General features: G+C 45.3%; 1 protein-coding gene across 1 annotated transcript in view; it reads left to right on the forward strand.

The window, feature by feature from the left end:
* Positions 1-24,625, forward strand: part of LTN1 (listerin E3 ubiquitin protein ligase 1) — a 745,678-nt gene that overhangs the window by 628,999 nt on the left and 92,054 nt on the right. Inside the window, exons 25-26 of the mRNA XM_029579179.1 lie at positions 10,555-10,775; positions 11,167-11,361. Coding sequence (XP_029435039.1) covers positions 10,555-10,775; positions 11,167-11,361 — 416 coding nt within the window. The remainder of the gene's footprint in view (positions 1-10,554; positions 10,776-11,166; positions 11,362-24,625) is intronic.

A 24,625-nucleotide genomic window follows, 5' to 3' on the forward strand; every position in this document is an offset into this window, starting at 1 on the left:
ATCTGAAGAAGTGGTAGAGGAAAGAATTTGTACTAGTTTTCTTAATGAGCCGGTAGTAAACGGAACTTTATGAGATGATTTAGAAGTCGAAGGACTCATCTCCCATGTAGCACTCCTCTTTTTTAATCTTTTAGAATGGGAGTGATGTGAGTACTTATGATAGTCCTCAGATGAAGACTGTATCTGTGACTTCAGCCTCGGAAGAAGAGCTGTGTGAAGGGTATCGTTTTCGCTTCAACTCTCTCTTTAATTTTTGAGGGGAGTAATTCTGGTTTCTACGCACAGATCTTGATGTATGCGCTGATTTAGATTTATGCGCGGATATGTATTTACGCGCAGATGTAGAGGTATGCGCAGGTATGCGCGTATGCGCGACCGTAGACTCATGTGCACTTGGACATCTGTGCGCGGAAGTAGAATTGTGCGCAGTTGTAGTTTTATGCGCATATGTTTTTGATCCCAAGCGCACAGGGTTTTTCGGCGCCGTGCGCATAAGTTTCCTTACAGTCGGCGCCGTGCGCGCAGGTGTTTCCGGCGCCATGCGCGTAAGTGTTTCCGGCCCCGTGCAGATAACTGGTCGGCGCGGTGGTCTCTTCTGCGCCATTTGCGCCGGAATCGCTACGTTGTGCGTAGACTCTGTCTTCGGCGCCGGTATATGCGCATTTGGCGCCATAGGCGCAGAAGTCTTCGGCGCCGAGGGTTCCTCCTCCGATGAGGTATGTTGCGGCTCTATAGGCACTGGGGATTTATGAGAACCCACTGGCCTTTGATTTTTTGCTTTCCTTTTACCTCCTAGAGTGGAGGACTTAGGATCAGACGACAAAGATTTCTTTTTCGCTGGAGCCGATGAAGTGAACGGGCCAGGCGATGAATGAGCCTGTGACGGATCGCGAGAGGCAAAAAGTTCCTGAAGCCCATAGGCCCTTTGTTTTAATGCTCTTGGTGACATTTTCGAGCAAAACTCACAATTCTCTGTATGGTGATGCAGTCCAAGACATTGATAACATCAGTCATATCCATCCGTGACCAACATCCGTTTTCCACAGAGACAGGGTTTGAACCCCAGTTTTGACATTTTATTTTCTGTTTTTTAACTGAGGAGAAAAATAGCTCCGCGTGCGATCCCGCTCGCAGAAAAAAACAGACTGAGGAGATACCGTTACTTTCCTGCGCGGGAACACACGCGCAGCCGCAGAGAGCAAAGCTCTGTTCTCTGCTTTGACAAGCTCCGCCTCCCGGGCCTGATTGACAGATCCCATGACAGCATGGCTAATTCAGCCCTGCTATCGACGGGAAAATGTAACATCAGAACTTGCTAGAAACATAAAGTTCTTGGATGTAATAAATGACTGCTTCATGGAGCAATTGATTCAGGAACCAACGAGAGAGGGAGCAGTTTTAGATTTAATTCTTAGTGGAATGCAGGATTTGGTGAGAGAAGTAACTGTGGTGGGGGCCATGTGGCAATAGTGAGCATAACATGATCACATTTAAACTAATAACTGGAAGGGGGACAATAAGTACATCTACAGCTCTAACACTAAATTTTCAAAAGGGAAACTGATAAAATAGGAAAATAGTTAGAAAAAAACTTAAATGTGCAGCTGCAAAGGTTAAAAGTGTTCAACAGGCATGGGCATTGTTTAAAAATACAATCCTAGATACACAGTCCAGATGTATTCTATGCATTAAGAAAGGTGGAAGGAAGGCAAAACGATTACTGTCATGGTTAAAAGGTGAGGTGAAAGAGGCTATTTTAGCCAAAACAAATCCTTCAAAAATTGGAAGAAAATAGGAGAAAGCATAATAAGCATAGTCAAGTTAAGTGTAAAACATTGATAAGACAGGCAAAGACAGAATTTGAAATGAAGTAACCGTAGAGGCAAAAACTCATAATAAAAACGTTTTAAAATATATCCGAAGCAAGAAACCTGTGAGGGAGTTGGTTGGACCATTTGTTGACTGAGGGTGAAAAGGGGCTCTTAGGGAAGATAAGGCTATTGCAGAAAGACTAAATGAATTCTTTGCTTCCATGTTTACTAATGAGGATCTTTGGGAGATACCAGTTCCAGAGATGGTTTTCAAGGGTGATGAGTCAGACGAACTGAACCAAATCACTGTGAACTTGGAAGATGTAGTAGGCCAGATTGACAAACTAAAGAGTACGTTAGATCAGATTTTCATTAACACTTCATTTCTCAATCCAATACTGGATATTACCCCAATACCTTGGTCAGATCACTACTTGATAAAGGTAACAGGGAAAATAAAATCCTTAAATACTCACATAAAAGACCAAAAAATTCACTCAGTACTTCGACGAAAGAAGCTAAATACGGAAACCTTTATAAACACACTGATTCCAAAAATCAACCAAAATCCTCACACACAAATCTCAGACATGTTAAATTACTGGAATGATTGCATAACAGAAAGTTTAGACGCTATTGCACCCTTAGAGTCAGTTAAAAACACCAACAAGAAAACATCCTCATGGTATACCGAATCCCTTAAAATAATAAAACGCAAGTTACGGAACTTGGAACGAAGATGGCGAAAGAATCCTCGACCGGACAGAAAACAGGAATACTTCACATTGCTTCAAAAATATAAAAAAGAAATAATAAAAACTAAAAAATCCTATTACGCATCACAATTGAAAAAAGCATACGGAAACCCAAAAATCTTATTCACCATTGTACGAGAATTAACAACTACATCGGAACCACCTGTAATGATAACAAATGAACTTTGCAACAAACTAGCACAATTTTTTACAAAGAAAATTGAGACAATCTCGTCAGAATTGAAACACCTCCCACTACCAAAACCATTCTTTTCAATCTGTGACTGTATTTTCTCAGAATTCACAAACATAAATGACACCACAGTCATAAATATACTTACCAAATCCAAACCATCAAAAAGTCCATTTAATCCGTGCTCAGGATTCCTACTCAAATCAATTAAGGAACATGTTGCCCCTTTCATATCTCAAATAGTAAATGCATCCCTATCTCAAGGAATCTTTCCTGACTCCCTGAAAAATACATCAGTTACCCCTATACCAAAAAAGAAAAATCAAGACCCTCTAGATTTATCAAATTACCGTCCAATTGCCACATTAACTTCCATCGCCAAAATAATTGAATCCGTTGTACTTCATCAAATTTCATCATACATTGAAGAAAATAACATCCTACATCGCAATCAACATGGATTCAGGAAAGGACATAGCACCGAATCTCTTCTCATATCTTCTTTTGATACCATCATCAGAGGATTCGATGCAAATGTAAACTACATATTGGTTATGATAGATATATCGGCTGCCTTTGATACTCTAAACCATACCATACTCCTGTCTAACCTACAACAAATTGGTATTAGGAATACAGTTTTACAATGGTTCACCTCATTTTTACAAAACCGTCCACAGAGAATATCTTTAGGCAAATCAAAATCTGACTGGTATACAACTAATACAGGTGTCCCACAAGGTTCATCCTTATCTGCATTACTTTTTAATATCTACCTCTTACCCCTTTGTCGGCTTCTCGATGGCCTAAATTTAAATTTCAAACTTTATGCAGACGATATTCAATTTATCTTACCATTTACTGAATCATGGACCAAAACACTTTCATTACTCCAAATTTATTTAGAAACAATAAAAACCTGGTTAGCCCACAACAGACTCAAACTGAATGCAGCGAAAACAGAACTAGTACACCTATCTACTGTTCCTGATTCCAGCCAATGCCCTCCAAAAACATTCACTTTTGATGGACAATCTATACTAATAACAAACCATGCTAGAAATCTTGGTATAACAGTAGATTCCAAGTTATCCCTATCAAAACACATATCAGAAACTGTCAAAAAATCATTTTTCAAAATACATATGTTAAAAAAACTAAAACCACTTTTGTTGCCATCAGATTTCAGAACGGTAACACAAGCTTTAATATTATCAAACCTGGACTATTGTAACGCACTATACATTGGACTTCCACTATCATCTTTACATCCACTTCAGCTCATCCAGAATGCTACTGCTAGACTGATATTCAACCTTTCAAAAAGAGAACATATTTCTCCAATACTACAACATTTACATTGGCTTCCCATTACTCACCGTATAAAATACAAGATCTTAACCACTATTCACAACTTACTTTATAACCCCAATTCTGTATGGCTTTGTTCTATGCTACACATATATAAACCAACAAGACAACTCCGATCTACCGATAAATGTTTACTAGAAATACCGTCAGTCAGATCCACCAGCCTAGCCCTAACAAGGAAAAGAGCTTTTTCAGTTTTTGGCCCATCTTTGTGGAACTCAATACCAGACAATATCCGGATGACACCTAACCGAAACGAATTCAAAAAGCTGGTTAAAACTTTTCTATTTAACGATGCATACAACTACAGTACTATCACCTAAATAAATATCCTGAATTATCCATATCCGTTTGACACTTGCTATGAAAGAATTATTTTATTTTATTTCATTTTCTTTACGTATGTGAATTATGTTTATGTTATATACTTAAATTTGTTTTATTATGTATGTAAACTTGTAAACCGTCAAGACGGACACGTAAGTGACCCCATGCCTGGAATTTAACCTCCAAGCATGTGTCAGATGTTAAAGGTTTTTGTGATCCATATAAATAGTTACTTGGTGCTTAGCTCCTTCAGCAGGAATTGCATTCTTCCAAGGCTAGCATGACTGCTAGCAGTTCATGATCATCAATGGTATAATTCTTCTTTGCCAGAAAGAATTTCTTTGAAAAATAGGAGTAGGTCATGAGGGTACCATTATGGTTATGCTGTAGAAGGACAGCGCCTACCCTGAGAGTGATGCATCTATCTCCAGAATGAACACTTTAGATGGAGCTGAATGGTTTATGTATCAAGTATGAACGCCTCTTTCAACTGCTCAAAGGCTTGGATAGTGTCCGAGGGCCAGTTCTTGGTGTCTGAGCCCTTTTTAGTAAAGGCTGTGAGTGGCACTGCTAAGGAGGAGTAATCATGGATAAATTGCCTCTATTAATTTGTGAACCCCAGGAAGCATTGCAGTAACTTGTGACCTACTTGCCAGGGCCACTTTAATTTCTCAGAGTCCATCCTTGACATGAGATCATATATTTATTTATTTAGTGATTTTTTTATATACCGCGGCACGTTAAAAACATCACCTCGGTTTACAATAAACAATAACACAGCAATAAGCTTTACATTCAACAGGAAATACAGTGTACAAAATGGTTCAATTATTAACAAGAATTTAAAACAAGTACAATAAACCAATGAACGAATGCAAAGAACAGTTCAATGTTAAATAGTAAGTCGAGTGTTAACCATGTGATCAGAGACAGTAAAGTCAATTTATAGCAGCGAGGAACATCTATACGGGTCAGCAGTGGAGGATCGTAGGAGAAGGGTTATACAGGATAGATAAATCGGTAAGTCTCCGATTAGTCTTAAATGTGTTACTTGCTAACTTCATGGAATGCCCCCAGTCCTTCTATTATTCGAAAGTGTAAATAACAGAGTCACATCTACTCATTCAAGACCTCTCATAATCTTAAAGACCTCTATCATATCCCCCCTCAGCCGTCTCTTCTCCAAGCTGAACAGCCCTAACCTCTTCAGCCTTTCCTCATAGGGGAGCTGTTCCATCCCCTTTATCATTTTGGTTGCCCTTCTCTGTACCTTCTCCATCGCAACTATATCTTTTTTGAGAGGCGGCGACCAGAATTGTACACAGTATTCAAGGTGTGGTCTCATCATGGAGCGATACAGAGGCATTATGACATTTTCCGTTCTATTAACCATTCCCTTCCTAATAATGAAGTTTGCAAGTAGCACATTTAAAACTAATTGGAGACCATTCTTTTTCACTGAACGCACAATTAAGCTCTGGAATTTGTTGCCAGAGGATGTGGTTAGTGCAGTTAGTGTATCTGGGTTTAAAAAAGGTTTGGATAGGTTCTTGGAAGAGAAGTCCATTAACTGCTATTAATCCAGTTGACTTAGAGAACAGCCAGTGCTATTACTGGAATCAGTAGCATGGGATCTACTTAGTGTTTGGATATTTGCCAGGTTCTTGTAGCCTGGATTGGCCACTGTTGGAAACAGGATGCTGGGCTTGATAGACCCTTGGTCTGACCCAGTATGGCAATTTCTTATTCTTAAACCATGGTAAATAATGCAGGGACATAACAACCCATCCTTCTTTCCAACGAAAAAGAATCCAGCCCATGCAGGTGAGGAAGAGGGACGATGAAGCTTTGTTCTAAATTCTCCTTAAGGTATTTGGATATAGCCTCCATTTCTGGAGCAGAAACTGCTCCAGAAACTGGAGCAGTACTCTGCCTCTGGGTGGAATCTTGCCGGGAATCAAGTCTGTGGCAGAAGGATCTCCGCCTGCTGTATACTGAAAACATCACTGAATTCAGTGTAATATAGTGGTAGGCCTAGAACTTCTGACATAACCATAGGGGACACTTTGAGGAATTGCTCATGACAACTAGGGAGCTCATCTGGCAATTTGCAAAGTGGCCCTGTCAAGGTGGGGCTGATTAGCATGAACCACGGCAGTCCCAGGATAATTGCATTGATTGCTCTGGGCAGCATGTAGAGGCTGATTTATTTTTCATGCAAGATCTCTGTTTGCATGGTCAATGATACTGTGACTCTTGTAACCTATCCAGGTAGGGGTTCTCCATAAACAGAGGACATCTAAAGCGGGATGTCCAAGGAAACTGTGGGTAATCGGTAGTGTTGGACCAGAGCTTCATGGATAAAGCTGCCTCCAGCGCCAGTATCCAGAAACACAAGAGCATCGTCAAGAATGTCCCCATGAGACAAATATACTGGGACCAGTAGTTGGGGAGAGGTGCAGGGATGACCTAGGGTGGCCTCTCCTACCAAGCTTTGGTCCTTGAGTTTCCCAGTTTGTCTGGGCTTGACTTGTGAAATGCCCAGGTGCAGCACAGTATAAGCAGAGGTTAAGCTTACGGCACTTCTGCTTCTCCTTGGCCAATAACTTAAAATGATCCACTTGTGTGACTTCGGCTGGTGCAGTCCTGACTCTGAAGGAGAGCAGGTGGATGTAGGACACTGGAAATTTGGAGCAAGACGAATGGAGTGGCCCGTTCCTGGAATCTCAAGCCAGTCCTATGGCCAGGCTAATCAGGCCCTCCAAGTTATTTGGTATGTCTTGGACAGCCAGCTTGTCTTTAGTGTGATCCAAGAGTCCTTGGCGAAAAATTGCAATCAGGCTGTCTCACTGCCCCGCTGAAGTTCAGAGGCCAAAGTGCAGAGATACACTGCATATTCTCCCACCAATGTGGAGCCTTGCCTAATCTATAGAATTTCCAACACCTTGGAAGTGATATGGACAGGTTAGTAGAAAATCTGTCGCAACTCTGAGAAAATGTGCCAGATCATATTTAGCCCCAAGGGGTGAGGCCCAAGCCAACGAGTTGCTGCCCAGCAGGGAAAGAATATAGGTTAATTTGACTTGGTCTGTTGGAAACAAAGATGCCTGCAGCTCGAATTGCATCTGACATTGCTTGAGAAAACCTCTATAGTTCCTGGGATCCCCATTATACCTCAGCAGCGGAAGCACATGGAGTGTGCAAGATGGGAGCAGGAGCTGGAGCAGGCCAGACCACAATGACCTGAAGGTATTTGGCCATGGTGCTCAGCTAATCTTGCTGTGAAGCTGGTGTGCTAGGTCAGGAATGGTGGAGGTAGGAGGTGAGTCTACCGAGCTTATGGCCTCAGCAATCTGTGAAGTATAGCGGATGTGTGAGCCCTTAGAGCCCTTAGTTGATGCAGCCTTGAGGGTGAATGCCCGAGATCTATGCTGGCAGCATGCGAATGCGTTCCTTAGCAGGACAGTTTGGAGCTACAACTTTACCAGCCACCTCCCCCACAGATTAAGCCCTTGGGTTCTGGTGGTTGGCAGGATTTAGGTGGGTCCCTTCGGCGGTATGATAGCTAGAGTCCAGAGACACACTAGGTTCAGGGCAGGCAGAATCAGGGGCAAGCTGCTAGCAAGAATAGTCAGGGCCAGGCAATGAATCAGATCCAGGTTGCAGACAAACATGGTAACGTCCAGGCAAAATATCAAGATCCGGAGAGGCAAGCCAAGGGTGGATGAAAACACTGGATGAGATGAGTAAGGGAGACAAGGCAAGGCTGGATAAGGCAAAGCTGGAAGACTAGGTTTGACTATTGCAATTGCGTTGTTTCTTGGTCTATTCCAATCTCATTTAAAAGTATTACAACTTCTCCAAAATTCTGTTGCGTGTTTAATTTCTGATGTCTCCTCTAGTGATCATATAACTCCAGTCTTCGCTAGTCTTCATTGGATTCCAATAGAATGGAAAGTGTGGTTTAAAATTCTCCCCCTCATTTTTAAGGCTACAGTCTTGCTCCTTTTAGTGTGCAGGGATTAGTTAAAAAAAAAAAAAAACCTCCTGTCTTGGCACCTAACCTCTTCAGCAAAATTATTTGAAGTACCATTTTTCAAGATAGCCCACTTAGCTGAAGCCGGAGACCGATGTTTAGCATAGCAAGTCCTAGACTCTGGAATACCCTTCCAGAGGTGATTAGACTAGAAAATGATTGTTTGCTTTAGAAAGCTTTTGAAAGCTCACTTTTGGCCTCGCTTTCCCTATTTAGGTTCTTTTTGTTCCTCCTCCCCAAATGGTTTTATGCTTTTAATTTGCTTTGTTTTGTGATTTTTTTTTTTTTTTGTAAGGTTGTTTTTACTTTGTATCTGAATTGTTATCTGCTGAAATTGATGGATCAGTGGGCTATAAATTATGTAAATAAATGTTTGGTGAAGGTCTGTCTGTGTTCTGCATTTGTGACCAAAGTGAGGTAGTAGTCTGCTAGCTGGGAAAACACCTTGTACTTCTTATGCTGAAGGTTTTCCTTATTTTGGTAGAGGCTGGGATCCATGAATAAGAGGCTCCTCAGGTGCTAAAAATGATGCTACAGGCATTTCAGTATCCAGTAGGCTTAAGAATCAAGTGCTGAGGTTTGATTGCTGTGTTGAGCTCCAGTGGCCCTCAGGGCAGTTGATAATTTGTAATGTGGCCCTAGTAATAAAAGGTTTGCCCACCCCTGCTACAAGGGATCACATTTAGAAAACAAAATGAAGCCAGAAGTTTTTGTTTGTTTCTTTTTTTTAATTTATTTATATGCCGCCTTTCATGATTGGTCAGCTACTTCAAAACATTCAGGTGCCATAGTTGTTTTCCTGTCCCCAGAGGACTTAACATCTAAGGAACCTATTTACCAAAGGTTTTCTCTCATTTTGTGTCTGAGAAAAATGTTTAAAAATGAATTTTCAAAACATTATAAATGTAAAAATTAGCATACACACGTGTAAGAAATCTCTACTCGCGTACTCCATATTTTATAAACGTTGAAAATACATATGTATTTTCACTTTCACAAACACATACACGTTGGGGAAAAAAGGGGAAGTTTAGGGATGTTCCGGGGTGGAGCCAACACTTGCGCATGTAGATTGCTATTTTAAAAATATGCACATACATTTTCCAACTGCTTCGTGTATTTATACACTTGCTAATTATATGGCATAATATTAAACGTGCTTATTGTGTAGTACTGACTGGGTGGGAGGTCTGGGTAGAAGTGAGTAAGTTCAGGATGAAGAACTAGCCAAGGTCTTGATGACCTGGAGGAGGACTTTGTGAACTGGTGAAGTAATTGGTAAACTAGTTAATTTCCTCGACATGCGCATTGTGAGGGAGCATGTAAGGAACTCCCTCAGAACATCTTAAAGAACCAGGTACAGCAGATTTAAGTCCCAACCCAGCAGGGGATGCTGGGATAGAATGGATCACTGAAAGCGAGGATAAAAGATCAGGGCCGGAGGGATGAGGGAGGCCCAGGGAGAGAGACGGAAGCCTCGAGAATAGAACTGTTAGTTATAACTATTTTTGTTGAATTGCACAAACCAGCTAACCTTTTTTGTTTATTATTGCTTAACAATAAAGAACCTAATAAAGATTGTTGCCAGAGTCCAACCTGGAATTTGTTATTTGGCTAGTCCTGACCGCTCGGCATCACATACGTTTTAAAATTAGCCAGTTATACGCGAGTAAGGCCTAGTTTGCTTTCACGCATATAATATACACATGTATATTTTTAAGATAGGTGGGTAAAGTACATGCATTGAATAATATTGTTTCAATTCATTGCATGTCTTCGCACCTTGGCCTATGTGCGCATATTTTATAATATGTGTGTTTGTGATACACACGTATTATAAAATACTATGATAAAACTACGCATGGCCATATACACACGTATATGCTGTCATGCACAGTTATTTGGAAGTCATCTTTCCTGTAAATACAGCCCTGAGTTTGTATTTGATATATTAACATGTTATTGCAGAAGTCTGGTATTAGTTATCTTGCATGTCGTCATGATATTTTGGAGTTTGTATTTTACTTTTGTTTTTTTGGTTGTTTGTTTTTTTTTTAACAGAGACGGAACTGTTGTCATCTGAGATTGCACATTTGGCTTGCTCTGTATATTATACCACATTAAAGGACTTGCCAGCCATGGTCCGCCTGTGGTGGAATGGCTGTGAGAAGCGGATATTCAATGTTGTAGATAAATTTACAAGTAAATATGTTAGTAATGTGCTCTCCTCACAAGAAATTGCCTCTGTGCAGACCAGTACACAATTCTTTGATGGCATGACAGTAAGTGAGATTTTATTTTTAAAGTTTCTTGGTTTAGTAAAGTGTGGTGTTTCAGGATTGCTAATATGAATTTGAATGTTCAATTAGATTATTACAAGAGGAAGTTTTCATTAAGATTTTTATAACCTCCACCTGTATTATAATGAACTATTTTATTATAAAGTGCATGAAAATGAATAAAATATCTACTTGTTGTAATCTTGCAACAGTGTTTCATTTATTTGCTGTATTTTCCTGTTTTAGAAGTATATTTGCTCTCAACATAAGCCAGCCAGTATAGTCAGTAGTCAGTTTGTTTCAGCTATTATGGATATTCTCTTGTACCTCACCCTGAACTATGGAAGGATGAGTTGCAAATATTTAAAATAAATCAATTTTTGTTTTCTGCAAGGTGAAGGCTCGTTCTGCTACTCGGGAAGTTATTGCAACCTATTCTGTTGATGACATCTTTATTGAGCTGATCATACAACTTCCACCCAATTACCCACTAGGATCCATAGCCGTGGAGAGTGGGAAGAGAGTCGGTGTGGCTGTTCAGCAGTGGCGCAACTGGACGCTGCAGTTAAACACCTACCTCACTCATCAGGTAAACCGCATGCGATGTCTTTCTCGTGTACCCCTGCGTTCTATATCTAACCAAGAGATATGTGCCTGCAGATCTCACTCTCACATAACTTGGTGTTCTCACAGGACAAGCAGGATGGTAGTCCTCACATATGGGTGACATCACAGGATGTAATCCAATCACGGAACACTTTTGTCAAAGTTTCCAGAACTTTGACTGGCCCCAACTGGACATGCCCAGCATGGTACTAACCCTGCAGCCAGCAGGAGTCCCCCTTCAGTCTTCTTTTTTCTGCGCAGCAGTAGCCTCGCGGTAAAGGAGCTCTGCAGAGATTCCTGACAGGAATTTTCCTCACGGAATTACCAAAAGTCAATTTTCCCCTCAGGGTTCCCTCCTTTAACTTTTTTCAGTCCGTGGTACTCCGGTAAGTTTTTACCCATTTTCCGTCGATTACCGTTGAGTTTGGCCCTCGCGGCCTGCTGGCCGTCGACCATACCGCGGCTCAATTTTTTGCCATGGCGTCAGGGGTCCGTCGGTGCCAGACTATAATCGCACCACGTCCATCACAGACCCCCATAAAGTCTGTGTTATGTGTCTAGGAAGCGAGCACGATGTCTTGACCTGCACCAAATGTGCCCTTATGACACCAAAAGGTCGCAAGGCCAGAATGGAGAAGATGGAACTTCTCTTCCATGCTCAAACTGCGACTCCGTCCATTGCATCGACGTCGTCAGAACCGATACCATCAACTTCGCGCCAGTATCGACCACCAGCCGGTAACCGTCCGGCATAGACGACTTCTCGGCCTTCGACACCCTCTACCTCCCCTCGGGATCGAGGGGATTGTAGAGACAAACATCGCCATTGACACCGTAAGTCTCGGGCCATCAAGTGAGCAAAATCATCAACCTCGCCATCGTCCGAGCCGCTGTCGAAGAAACCTCGTCCAGAAAAGGCACCGACCTTTTCGGCGACCGGGTCACCGAGGCAACCCTTACCCGACAGGGGATCGGGAGCCGTGACTCCGCCTTTAACGGTGGTCCCTCCGGCTATGCCTCTGCCTCCTTCTGTTCCGGAGCCGGGGCTGCTTGCTCCAGGTCTCCGAGAAGAACTGGACAGGACGGTTCAGGAGGCCATCGACAAGATGATGCAACAACTCCAGGTTCCTCTGACACCGGTACTGATTGCAGAACCGTCCACCGACCCGGTTCCGGCAGCATTGGCACCGCTGCTCTCCAGGATGGAAGTGCTCATTTCCTAGCGTGTAGCAGATGGACTCAAAACAAATGGGTATAGTGTGCTCGTGCTAGCAGTTGGAGACGGATTTGACGTCAGCACGGGTACATATACCCCCACAGGAAGTGAAGCAATTCAGTAATTTCCGTCTCCAAAGCAGTTTGGAGCTACCCCACGCTCGCTGAGCGTGTTTCCAAATTCTATCGACTAAATTCATAGAAGAAATCTACTGAAGACGAGCCCCGCACTCCTGTGGTGATACCAGGCGGTCACTCACCCAGTTGAGTTTCCCAAGCTGACTTCCGTGGTCCCTCGGAGGTAAGAGCCTCGGTCCGGTGGCCGGTTCACGGCAGGGACCCAGCCCCCGAGTGAGAAGGGCTCGGACGTGGCTTGGCCCCCGAGCGGTTCGGGTGCGGCCTAGAGGCAGCCTCGGTCCCGGCGTGGACTTGGCCCCCGAGCGGTTCGGGCGTGGCCTAGAGGCAGCGGGTGCACTTCCTTAAGCGCAGCGGTGAAGGTATTCCCCTCTCCCCCCGCAGTCGGAGACCGCCCGGGTCGCAGCAGGGAAGCGCCGAAGACAAGGTAAGGCGTACATCTTTACTTGGTCTCCGAGGAAGTGTGGACTGACTGGGCCTGCCTACGAGGCCGCCCACCTGGGAGGTCGCCATTTTTTGCCTGCCTACTTCTCTTTTCTAATTAAGCGCTTTTGCTTGCTAAACGCATAGCGCACGCGATAGGCGCACTTTGTTAGCGCACGCGATAGGCGCACGTTGTTAGCGCACACTACTAGGATACGCACACATATGCTAAGACGCCCGTTATAGGCGCACATTCGTGAGACGCCCGTTTATAGGCGCACTGTTTATAATAGGCGCACATTTATAAGGCGCCTGTTCATAGGTGCACTGTTTATAAGACGCCCGCTATAGGCACACGTTTATAAGACGCCCGTTTATAGGCACACATTTATAAGACGCCCGTTCATAGGCGCACTGTTTATAAGATGCCCGCTATAGGCGCACTGTTTCTAAGATGCCCGCTATAGGCGCATGCTGTTGAGCACCCGTGTTAGGCGCACATCGTAGGACGACACCGCATTTAAGGCAAATGGAGCATAAGAATGCCTCTGCGTCTGCAGAGCCGGCACCCCCAGAATCAGGCATGAACGCTCTAAGCCTCTGCTCAGCATGCAACCTTAGAGCCACACAGAGCGAGGAAGCAGACTCCCTATGTGCCCAATGTGAGGAAGCCATGGCAGTTCCAGGACAAGACCGGTCCCAGCCCAGCGGTTCCTCTGGGACCACACCGGACTTCGCAGGCCGCGGCGAGCAGCCAGGGAATCCGAGAGACCTGGTACCCCTGCAGCCAGATCTGGCTTCGCTTTCCTGGGTGGAATTATTTAAGGGGATTCACGCCTTTGTCCAGATGCAGTCTGCTCCTCGGATGGGCCTTTCCGTCCCAGTTGATCCGTCCCCTGGACCCTCGAGACCTAGGCGCAGCCACTCACCACCCGACAGCCCCAATCATGGGGATTCGGATTATTCCCAGGTAAGTGAGGAGCTCCCCGAGGAGAATGAACTTTCCTCGGAGATAGAACCATATCGGACCATGAGATGCTTCTTTCGGAGAGAAGATCTGCCGGGCCTGATCTCACAATGCTTATCGGAGCTGGCCATTCCGGGCCAGGACCCCTCAGGGGTCCCTGTACAGAACCCTCTGCTAGAGGGCCTGCGCCAAACGGCTCACCACTTTCCCCTCCTACAAGCAGCACAGCAGCTAATCGAGCTGGAATGGAAGGCACCGGAGGCCTCATTCAAAGGGGGTCGGGCCTTGTCTGGCATGTACCCTCTAGATCTGATATCCAAGGAATTGCTGGCGTGCCCCAGGGTAGACGCCATAATTAATGCAATCGTGAAACGCACCACCATTCCGGTGGAGGGGGGAGCGGCTCTCAAGGATGCACATGACAGATGCATGGACATAATTCTGAAACAAGCTTTTGAGGTAGCAGCCATGTCCCTTCGAATCGCGACTTGCTGCACCGTGGTGACGCGCTCCTGTTTATCACAGGCAAGGAACAACACCCCGGGAGAAGACATGGAATCGGCTCTCGCATTTCTCACAGACGCAGCCTCCGACCTCGTCCGTACGGCAGCCAAGGGAGTGTCCTCCTCAGTGGCAGCCAGGAGACAGCTTTGGCTACGCAATTGGGCGGCCGACTCATCCTCCAAGACTCGACTCACAAGAATGCCCTTTAAGGGTTAACTACTGTTCGGCAGCAACCTTGAGAATTGGGCTACTAAATGGGGTGCCTCTCCGTTACCCCGTCTACCAGAAGACAGGTCAAGGAGGAGCCAGCGTCCTGTTTCCAGACCATCCAGAGGTAGAAACTCGCAGCGCTTTAACCCTTACAGGTCTCGCTATCAAGCACCTCGTTCTCAGGCCAGGAATCAGCCTTTTCGGGCTAAGCACACCAAGAAGAGAACCGGCCCGGGTTCTGGCCCCAGCCGTAACCCACAATGACAATCAGCCGACCCATCCGAGGGTAGCAGCCATAGGGGGCAGGCTAACCCTCTTCTACCGCAGGTGGGTCGAGATCACTTCGGACCAGTGGGTCCTCGCCATCATCCGGGAAGGATATTACCTGGATTTCTTTTGGCTTCCGCCGAACAAGTTTGTGGAATCTCCTTGTTCACCACTCAAGACGGTGGCACAAGAAGTGACCTTACAGAGGCTCCTGGCCCTAAAAGCCATAATCCCAGTACCTGCGGAAGAGGTAACTTCTGGGCATTATTCCATTTATTTCATAGTACCCAAGAAAGAGGGGGCACCTTCAGGCCTGTCCTGGACCTCAAGTCAGTCAATCGACACCTATGGGTCCCCAGCTTTCGCATGGAAACTCTACGGTCTGTCAAGAACTCAGTACAGCCAGGGGAGTTCCTCACTTCCCTAGATCTGTCAGAAGCCTACCTGCATATCCCAATCCATCGGGATCACCAGCGCTATTTACACTTCAAAGTCCTAAATCAGCACTTCCAGTTCCGGGCTTTACCCTTCGGGTTAGCCATCGCGCCGCGGATCCTTACCAAGGTAATAGTAGTAGTGGCAGCGGCACTCAGGAAGGAAGGAATCCTCGTCCATCCCTACCTGGACGATTGGCTGATCAGGGCAAAGTCACCGGAGGAGAGTCACCGGGCAACCAACAGAGTTATAGCTCTTCTGGAAAGCCTAGGATGGGTAGTCAACATAAAGAAGAGTTCCCTACAGCCATCCCAGTTGCTGGAATACCTAGGGGTCCAATTCGACACCCAAGAGACAAGGTCAGCCTGACCTCCAAGAGACAGTCAAAACTCCGGAATCATCTGCAGGTCCTGCTGAGCGCCAGCCAGCCCACAGCTCGGGATTATCTACAAGTCCTCGGCCTCATGGCATCCACTCTGGAGGTGGTGCCATGGGCGCAGGCTCATATGAGACCATTGCAACGCGCCCTTCTATCTCGATGGAGCCCACGAATACAGGACTACACCATACACCTGCCTCTACCAGCCAGAGTGCGGAATCAACTACGCTTGTGGTTACGGCCCGGCCACTTGAGCCGGGGGTCAAGAATGTCCTCCCCAACCTGGATTCTGCTCACCACAGATGCCAGCCTGAACGGATGGGGAGCGCACTGCGAGGAGCTCACCGCCCAAGGACGGTGGACCAGAGAAGAGTCAAGGTGGAATATCAACCGACTAGAGGCATGGGCAGTCAGGCTAGCGTGCCTGCAATTTGCCCACAGACTTCGCAACAGAGCGGTCAGAGTGATGTCAGACAACGCCACCACAGTGGCATACGTCAATCGACAGGGCGGCACCAGAAGCCAACAAGTGTCCCTGGAAATAACTCCCCTGATGATTTGGGCAGAGGCCAATCTTCAGGACATCTCCGCCTTACACATCGCCGGGAAGGACAACACTGCAGACTTCCTCAGCAGAGAAAGCCTAAACCCGGGAGAATGGCAGCTGTCACCCACAGCCTTTCAGATAATTGTGGATCACTGGGGGATGCCAGCCATGGACCTATTAGCAGAAAGGTCCAATGCTCAAGTTCCCAGGTATTTCAGCCGCAGGTGGGATCCTCGAGCTCAGGGGATCGATGCCCTGGTACAGCCGTGGCCTCAGGGGATCCTACTATATGCATTTCCTCCATGGCCCCTGTTGGGCGCCATTGTTCACAGGATTCAGCGACACAGAGGTCTAGTTCTTCTAGTGGCCCCAGACTGGCCAAGAAGACCCTGGTACGCAGACATGAGAAGACTACTGGCAGGGAATCCTCTTCCTCTGCCTCCATACCGGGACCTGCTAAGGCAAGGCCCCATTCTCCACGAGGATCCAGCTCAATTCTATCTTACGGTCTGGCCATTGAGAGGGCTAGACTGAAGAAAAGAGGATACTCGGAGTCAGTGATAGATACACTCCTCCGGGCACGCAAGTTCTCCACATCACTAACTTATATCAGGATCTGGAGGATTTTTGAAGCCTGGTGCGATTCTCACAACACCAATTCGCATACCGCAACGATTCCTATCATTCAAAGGGGCGTGGGATAAACACTGTGGATTCATAAAGTCAAGAGGCCGCTAATGAAGAGTAGGTGACTCGCCAGAACGATGGCTACTGCCTGGAGACAATACCCTTATTCAATAAACATACACATGGTTACTGTGACACCAACATCACTCTAAGCTTCAACAGCAAGAGGAAATGTGGAAAAAAGGATTTACACTCACAAAGACGGGAGTAGCTGGCTTGTTACGGCGATTACTACCCCAAACCAAATAAGTCTGATACTTCACTTTCAATGCATATCCAGCATAGTTCTCTGCTTCAACAGCAGGGGAGAAGAAAAACTGTTACTTCACACATCCAGCAGAGCTCTCTGCTTCAACGGCAGGGGAGAAGAAAAAAGGGTTCGCACTCACAAAGCGGGGAGTAGCTGGCTTGTTACGGCGGTTACTACCCCAAACCAAATGTGCCTGATACTTCACTCTCGATGCATATCCAGCATGGCTCTCTGCTTCAACGGCATGGGAGAAAGACTGATACATCAAGAATTTCCAGCATAGCTCTCTGCTTCAACGGCAGGGGAAAAGAAAAACTGATACTTCACGCATATCCAGCATAGCTTCAACGGCAGGGGAGAAGAAAAAAGGATTCGCACTCACAAAGCGGGAGTAGCTGGCTTGTTACGGCGGTTACTACCCCAAACCAAATGTGTCTGATACTTCACTTTCGATGCATATCCAGCATAGCTCTCTGCTTCAACGGCAGGGGAGAAGAAAAACTGATACTTCACACATATCCAGCATAGCTCCCTGCTTCAACGGCAGGGGAGAAGAAAAACAACCAATAAGGGCTGTATAACATAGTCTGGGTAAAAACAAATAAGCATGGGTGTAGCTTGCTTATTGCGGCGGTTAATACCCCTACTACCCCTAACTAATCAAGCTAGATATTTCACTTGGATGCAGCTCCATCACCGCTCTCTACATTAAGGGTGGGGGTGGAAGGGAAATAGAACTAAGAGCCAAGAGAAACAGATAAGTATGAGAGAAAAAATGTGTGAAGCTTGCTGGGCAGACTGGATGGGCCGTTTGGTCTTCTTCTGCCATCATTTCTATGTTTCTATGTTATTTTGGACTTCCTGCAGGATGGACTTCAGAAGGGTTTGTCCCTCAGCTCCATCAAGGTTCAGGTAGCAGCACTGTCTTGCTACGGTCCCAGGAGTGATGGCACTACCATTGCCAAGCACCCAGACGTTTCACGTTTCCTGAAAGGAGTCAAGCACATTCGCCCGCCACTGAAGTGGCCAGTGCCCTTGTGGAACCTCAACCTAGTGTTGGAATTTCTAGCGGGATCAGCCTTCAGGCCCCTTCGAGGCCTGTCGCTCCGGTTATTGACCTTGAAGATGGTGTTCTTGCTGGCTGTGTGTGCAGCACACCGCATCTCAGATCTACAAGCACTATCCTGTCGTGATCCATTTCTCAGAATCACTCCAGGGGCCATCCATCTTCGTACAGTTCCTTCCTTTTTACCCAAAGTGGTCTCACACTTTCACCTCAACCAAACCATATGCTTGCCTACCACGGAAGGTTTGGAGAAATCGGAAGAAGGTCGAATACTACGTCATCTCGACATTGGCAGATTGCTGTCCAGATACCTGGAAATGTCAGAAGCAGTACGAAAGACGGACCACCTGTTTGTCCTGCATAGCGGGAAGAAGCAAGGGGAAGCGGCCTCACGGCCGACCATCGCCCGCTGGATTAAAGAAGTTATCAAGGCAGCCTATGTAGAGGCAGGAAAACCGCCACCTCTACAGGTCAAGGCTCATTCTACCAGAGCACAATCAGCCTCTTGGGCAGAAGCTAAGCTGCTGTCGCCTGCAGAGATATGCAAAGCGGCGACGTGGTCCTCCCTCCATACCTTCTCCAGATTCTACCGTCTGGACGTTCAGGCCAGGGAGGACACCGCTTTTGCGAGGGCGGTCCTACACGGTCCTCGGGCAGCCTCCCGCCCAACCGGGGAGTAGCTTTTGTACATCCCATTTGTTTTGAGTCCATCTGCTACACGCTAGGAAATGTTAAGATTACTTACCTGGTAATCTCCTTTTCCTTAGTGTATGCAGATGGACTCAGCATCCCGCCCGGCTGCCGGTCTACATGGGGATTCGCTGACTCAAGGTAAGCCATGTTTGCTTATGATAGGGCTTCCACCCTGCCGGGTGTCGACGCCTTCCGGTTGAGAACACTGGCGGTCTCCAGCTACCATCAATTGGTCAGGGTAATCCTGTTGATTAATCGATCGGTCAGTACACATATAGCTATAACAGCTTTGCAAGGAAGATTACTGAATTGCTTCACTTCCTGTGGGGATATATGTACCCGTGCTGACGTCAGATCCGTCTCCAACTGCTAGCACGAGCACACTATACCCATTTGTTTTGAGTCCATCTGCATACACTAAGGAAAAGGAGATTACCAGGTAAGTAATCTTAACATTGCCGCTTTTCCACCGATGGACCCCAGGTCGCCGATGGCTCCGGTGCCCTCCCCGCTTACATTGTCATCGGGAGGAGAAACACCATTTCGAATCCCTCCATCGGGGGTTCTGCCTCAGCCATCGATGCCGATACGTCCGTCGGCGCCTCTGAGCCATCCATAGATGCCCTCGATGCCTGCGCCAGTGCCTTCGATGCCTTCATCGGTGCCTCCGATAATTCCTCCAGTTCCTTCGGAGCCTAGGCCAGGACCTTCAAGTATCCCACCACCCCGTCGTCCTCTACTTCCTAGAGGGACAGTTGCTGATCCTTATGATACCTGGACTGATGATTCCTCGCCAGACACCGATAATTTACCTTCACTACCTTCACCCACTGAAAGTAGGAAGCGTTCTCCTCCAGAGAACCTCTCCTTTATAAATTTTGTGAAGGAAATGTCTGAATTGGTTCCTTTCCAGTTGCAGACTGAATAGGATGACAGACATCAGATGATGGAGTTGCTCCAATTCTTGGATGCTCCTAAAGAAATAACCTCCATTCCTGTCCATCAGGTTCTTCTAGATCTCCTCAAGAAGACCTGGGAACATCCTGGATCCATTGCTCCAGTGCACAGAAAGTCTGACACTACCTACTTGGTGCAGTCAGCTCCAGGCTTTTTAGAAAACTCAATGGGATCACCAATCTGTAGTTGTTGAATCTGCACAAAAGAGAGCAAAAAGATCAAAGCCTCACACTTCTTCCCCCCAGGCAAGGAACAGAAGTTTCTAGAAGCTATTGGACGCTGAGTATTTCAAGGCTCAATGCTCATCTCCCGGATTGCCGCTTAACAGCTCTATATGACCCAATATAATAGGGTCATTTTTAAGCAGATACAAGACTTGACAGATACCCTGCCTCAACAATTCCAAGATCAGCTTCAAACCCTAGTAAACAAAGGTTTTGAGGCAGGCAAGCATGAGATCATATCATCCTACGATATCTTCGATACTGCTACCAGAGTGTCTGCAGCAGCTATTTCGGCAAGGAGATGGGCCTGGCTCTAGTCTTCTGACCTTCGCCCTGAGGTACAAGACAGGTTATCTGACCTACCCTGTGTGGGCGATAATCTATTTGGAGAGCAGTTTCAACGGACAGTGGTGGAACATAAGGACCATCATGAGACTCTCAGACAGCTCTCTTTTATTCCTCCTGACTACTCTTCAAAACAGCCCTTCCGAAAGGACTCTAAGAAGTCCTTCTTCTGGCCGAGGAAGTCTTACCCGCCAGCAACCAGATCCCATGCCACGAGACCTTTTCAGAAAGCCCAGTCTCGTCAGACACGGAAACAAAAGCCACAAGCGGCTCCTCAGCCAGGGCCTGCTACAGGTTTTTGACTTCCACCTAGAGAGCAGCAGCCAGATTCCACTGCCTCACATATCAGTGGGAGGTCTATTGTGCCACTTCCACAACATATGGCACTCAATCACCTCAGACCAATGGGTACTGGCGATAATTGTTCAGGGTTACCATCTGAACTTTTTCTCCCTGCCACCAGACTCCCCACCTCTACCGATGTGGAGAACATCCGATTATTCCATCCTTCTGGATCACGAGGTCTCCCTCCTTCTCCAGTCCAAGGCAATAGAACCCGTGCCCTACTCTCAGCACAGCCTAGGGTTCTATTCCCGGTACTTTCTAATCCCCCCAAAAATCGGGAGGCATTCGTCCTATCCTGGACCTACGGGCCCTCAACAAGTACCTCCAGCGAGAGACATTCAAGATGGTAACCTTAGGCTCGCTTCTTCCTCTTCTATAAAGAGACTGGCTCTGCTCTCTTGACCCAGGACACATACACTCATATTGCGATAACTCCATCTCATTGCAAATACCTGAGGTTTTTAGTAGGCCCCAAGCACTATCAATACCCAGTGCTTCCATTTGGCCTAGCATCTGCGCCACGAGTCTTCACAAAATGCCTCGTAGTAGTTGCAGCCTTCCTCAGGACCCAAGGTGTATACATCTAAGGGAATTTCAAGGTGTACCTTGTTTGAAGGGGATTTCAAGGTTTGTAGTTTGAAGGAATGTAGTTTGAAGGATGTATTTAGAATGTAGTTTGAATGTAGTTTGAAGGATTGTAGTTTGAAGGGGATTTCAAGGTTTGTAGTTTCAAGGAATGAGTTTGAAGGGGATTTCAAGGTGTACCTTGAAATCCCCTTCAAACTACATTCCTCCAACAGACCAACTAGAGAAATTCACAAAGGAACTCTGCAATTTCCCCCAACTAAAGCCACACGCCTCACCTCGACCAAAGACCGAGCATTCTCGACAGCAGGCCCATCTATCTGGAATAACATCCCCTCAGACCTCAGATTGGAACCCTGCCTTTTAACATTCAGGAAAAAACTCAAGACGTGGCTCTTCCACCAAGCCTTCTCTGACCCCCCAGACACACACTAGTTTGCCCTTATTCTATACCTGATCGATGATCTTTTTCTCCTCCTGAACGATGGACTCTGGCACTTCTAAGCACATTATGCTTTAACCTGTCTTCTCTATTGTATTATATTTATAATTTATACCTGCTTTAACCTCTTTCCAGCTGTTTAAGCTTCCAAGTTCTTACTCCCTGTTGAATGTAACTTTGCCTTTCTTCCACTTCAATTCTTTAATTACTTTAGTTGTCGCTTCAGTTTTTTACCCTTGTTCGATGTAAACCGATCCGATATGGTTATTACTATGAAGGTCGGTATAGAAAAGTGTTAAATAAATAAATAAATAAATAAATAAATAAATCTACCCCTATCTAGATGACTGGTTAATCAGGCCTCCCACTCAGCAAGCTGCTCTGTCGTCCCTCAATCTGACCTTACACACTCTAATTTCCTTAGGATTTCTCGTCAACTGTGACAAATCCTACTTAGTTCCATCTCAAACCTTGTCGTTCACTGGGGCAGACTTGGACACCTTGCAGGCAAAGACGTTTCTGCCTCGACAGCGAGCTCTCACTCTCGTGTCTCTTGCTCACCAGCTGCAGGCTCAGCACTCCGCGACTGCACGCCACTTTCTCCTCCTCCTGGGACATATGGCGTCCTCAGTTCAGGTCACACCAATGGCCCATTTATTTTATTTATTTATTTAAAGTTTTTATATACCGCTCAATGGATAAATATATATCCGTCTAGGCGGTTTACACATAGTCAAAAACATACACAAATTAAAATACAGACAATTGTTAAAAGGTTAGTTGAAGATCATGAATTTATACAAACTATTGTAGCTGGAAAGCTTGGGTAAATAGGTAAGTTTTCAGTGATTTTTTAAATTCTCTACGGTTGGAGGTCAGTCGGATATAGTCAGGCAAAGCGTTCCATATTGTTGGACCTGCAACTGAAAAAGCGCGTTTACGGATTAGAGATAGACTTACAGATTTTACATTAGGAATTTCCAATAAACATTTGTCGAAAGAGCGTAGTTGTCTGGAGGGTTTGTAAATTCGCAGTAATGAGCATAACCAGATTGAGTCATTGTTGTAAATCAGATTGTGTATGGTGGATAAGATTTTGTATGTTATGCGGTATGATACTGGAAGCCAATGTAATTGTTGTAAAATTGGGGAAATATGTTCGTTTCGACGGATATTATATAACATACGAGCAGTTGCATTTTGAATTAATTGGAGAGAATGAATTGTTGACTGGGGTAAACCAAGGTATAATGCGTTGCAATAATCCAGTGAAGACAAGATAAGGGTTTGTGTAATCAGGCGGAAATAAGCCTCCATATATATACTCCATATATATACTCCATACAATCCATATTTCCTTCATTATCCGCTGTAACTTTGTGACAATGTTTATCCCTCATTTATTGCCTCATGTAAATAATGTTACGTTCCTTTTAATTTCTCAGCTGCTATCTTCTTCCTCCTTTACTTCCCCCCTCTCCCCCCCCCCCCCCCCCCCTTTTTCTCAAACCTGCTCCATCTCCCACTCCCTGTTTTTTGTAATTTCCTCCTTTCGCAAGTTTATTGTAAACCGGCGTGATGTGCTCGCACGAACACCGGTATATTAAAAGCTGTTAAATAAATAAATAAATAAATAAATAAAATAAATCATTTGGTAGAAGTAATGGTTTTAATTGCTTGAGCATGTAAATTTTATAGAAGGATTTTTTTACTGTTTCAGATATATTGTTTGTCAATGATAGTTTGGAGTCTAGAATAACCCCTAGATTTTTTGCATGTGTTTTTATGGGAATGGTTTGGTTTTCAAAGATAAATGTTGTCAGAGGTTTGTGAATTGAGTCTGGAATAGTGGATAGATAGATTAACTCTGTTTTGTTTGTGTTTAACTTTAGCCGGTTATGAGAGAGCCAGATTTTTATTGTAGACAGATATAAGTGCAATAATGAGAAGGTTTTAGACCAGGAGTCAGTGAAAGGTAAGATAAACTGAATGTCGTCAGCGTAGATTTTAAAATTTAAGTTTAGGCCGTCAAGAAGTTTACACAGAGGTATCAAGTATAGATTGAATAGAAGAGCTGATAAAGCTGATCCTTGGGGTACTCCTGTGGAAGTGGTGTACCATTGTGACGATTGATTGTTTGTCATGATTTTTTGTTGGCAATTGGATATGAATGACGTGAACCATTGTAAGGGAAGACCGGAAATGCCTATTTGAATTAGATTGGTAATAAGGATGTCGTGATTTATTGTATCAAATGCAATGCACTCTAAGGTCTCAATGGACTCAAAGCATTCAGCCCCTGTCGACCATTGTCCACGTAACCGACTCACTCCGTCAGTCTCTTGGCTGGTGGAAAAATCAGAACAATCTCCTCCAAGGCTTGCCCTTTCAGGCTCCAGACCCTCAAATAACTCTCACCACCGATGCTTCCAACTTTGGCTGGGGAGCCCATGTGGCCAATCTGCAGACACAAGGATATTGGTCTCCAGAGGAAGCCAAACACCAAATAAATTTCCTGAAGCTTCGAGCAATAAGATATGCTCTCAGGGCATTTCAGGATCGCATCTCAAA

The sequence above is a fragment of the Rhinatrema bivittatum genome, chromosome 15 (assembly GCF_901001135.1).
Source record: "Rhinatrema bivittatum chromosome 15, aRhiBiv1.1, whole genome shotgun sequence".
Taxonomy (NCBI): Eukaryota; Metazoa; Chordata; class Amphibia; order Gymnophiona; family Rhinatrematidae; genus Rhinatrema; species Rhinatrema bivittatum.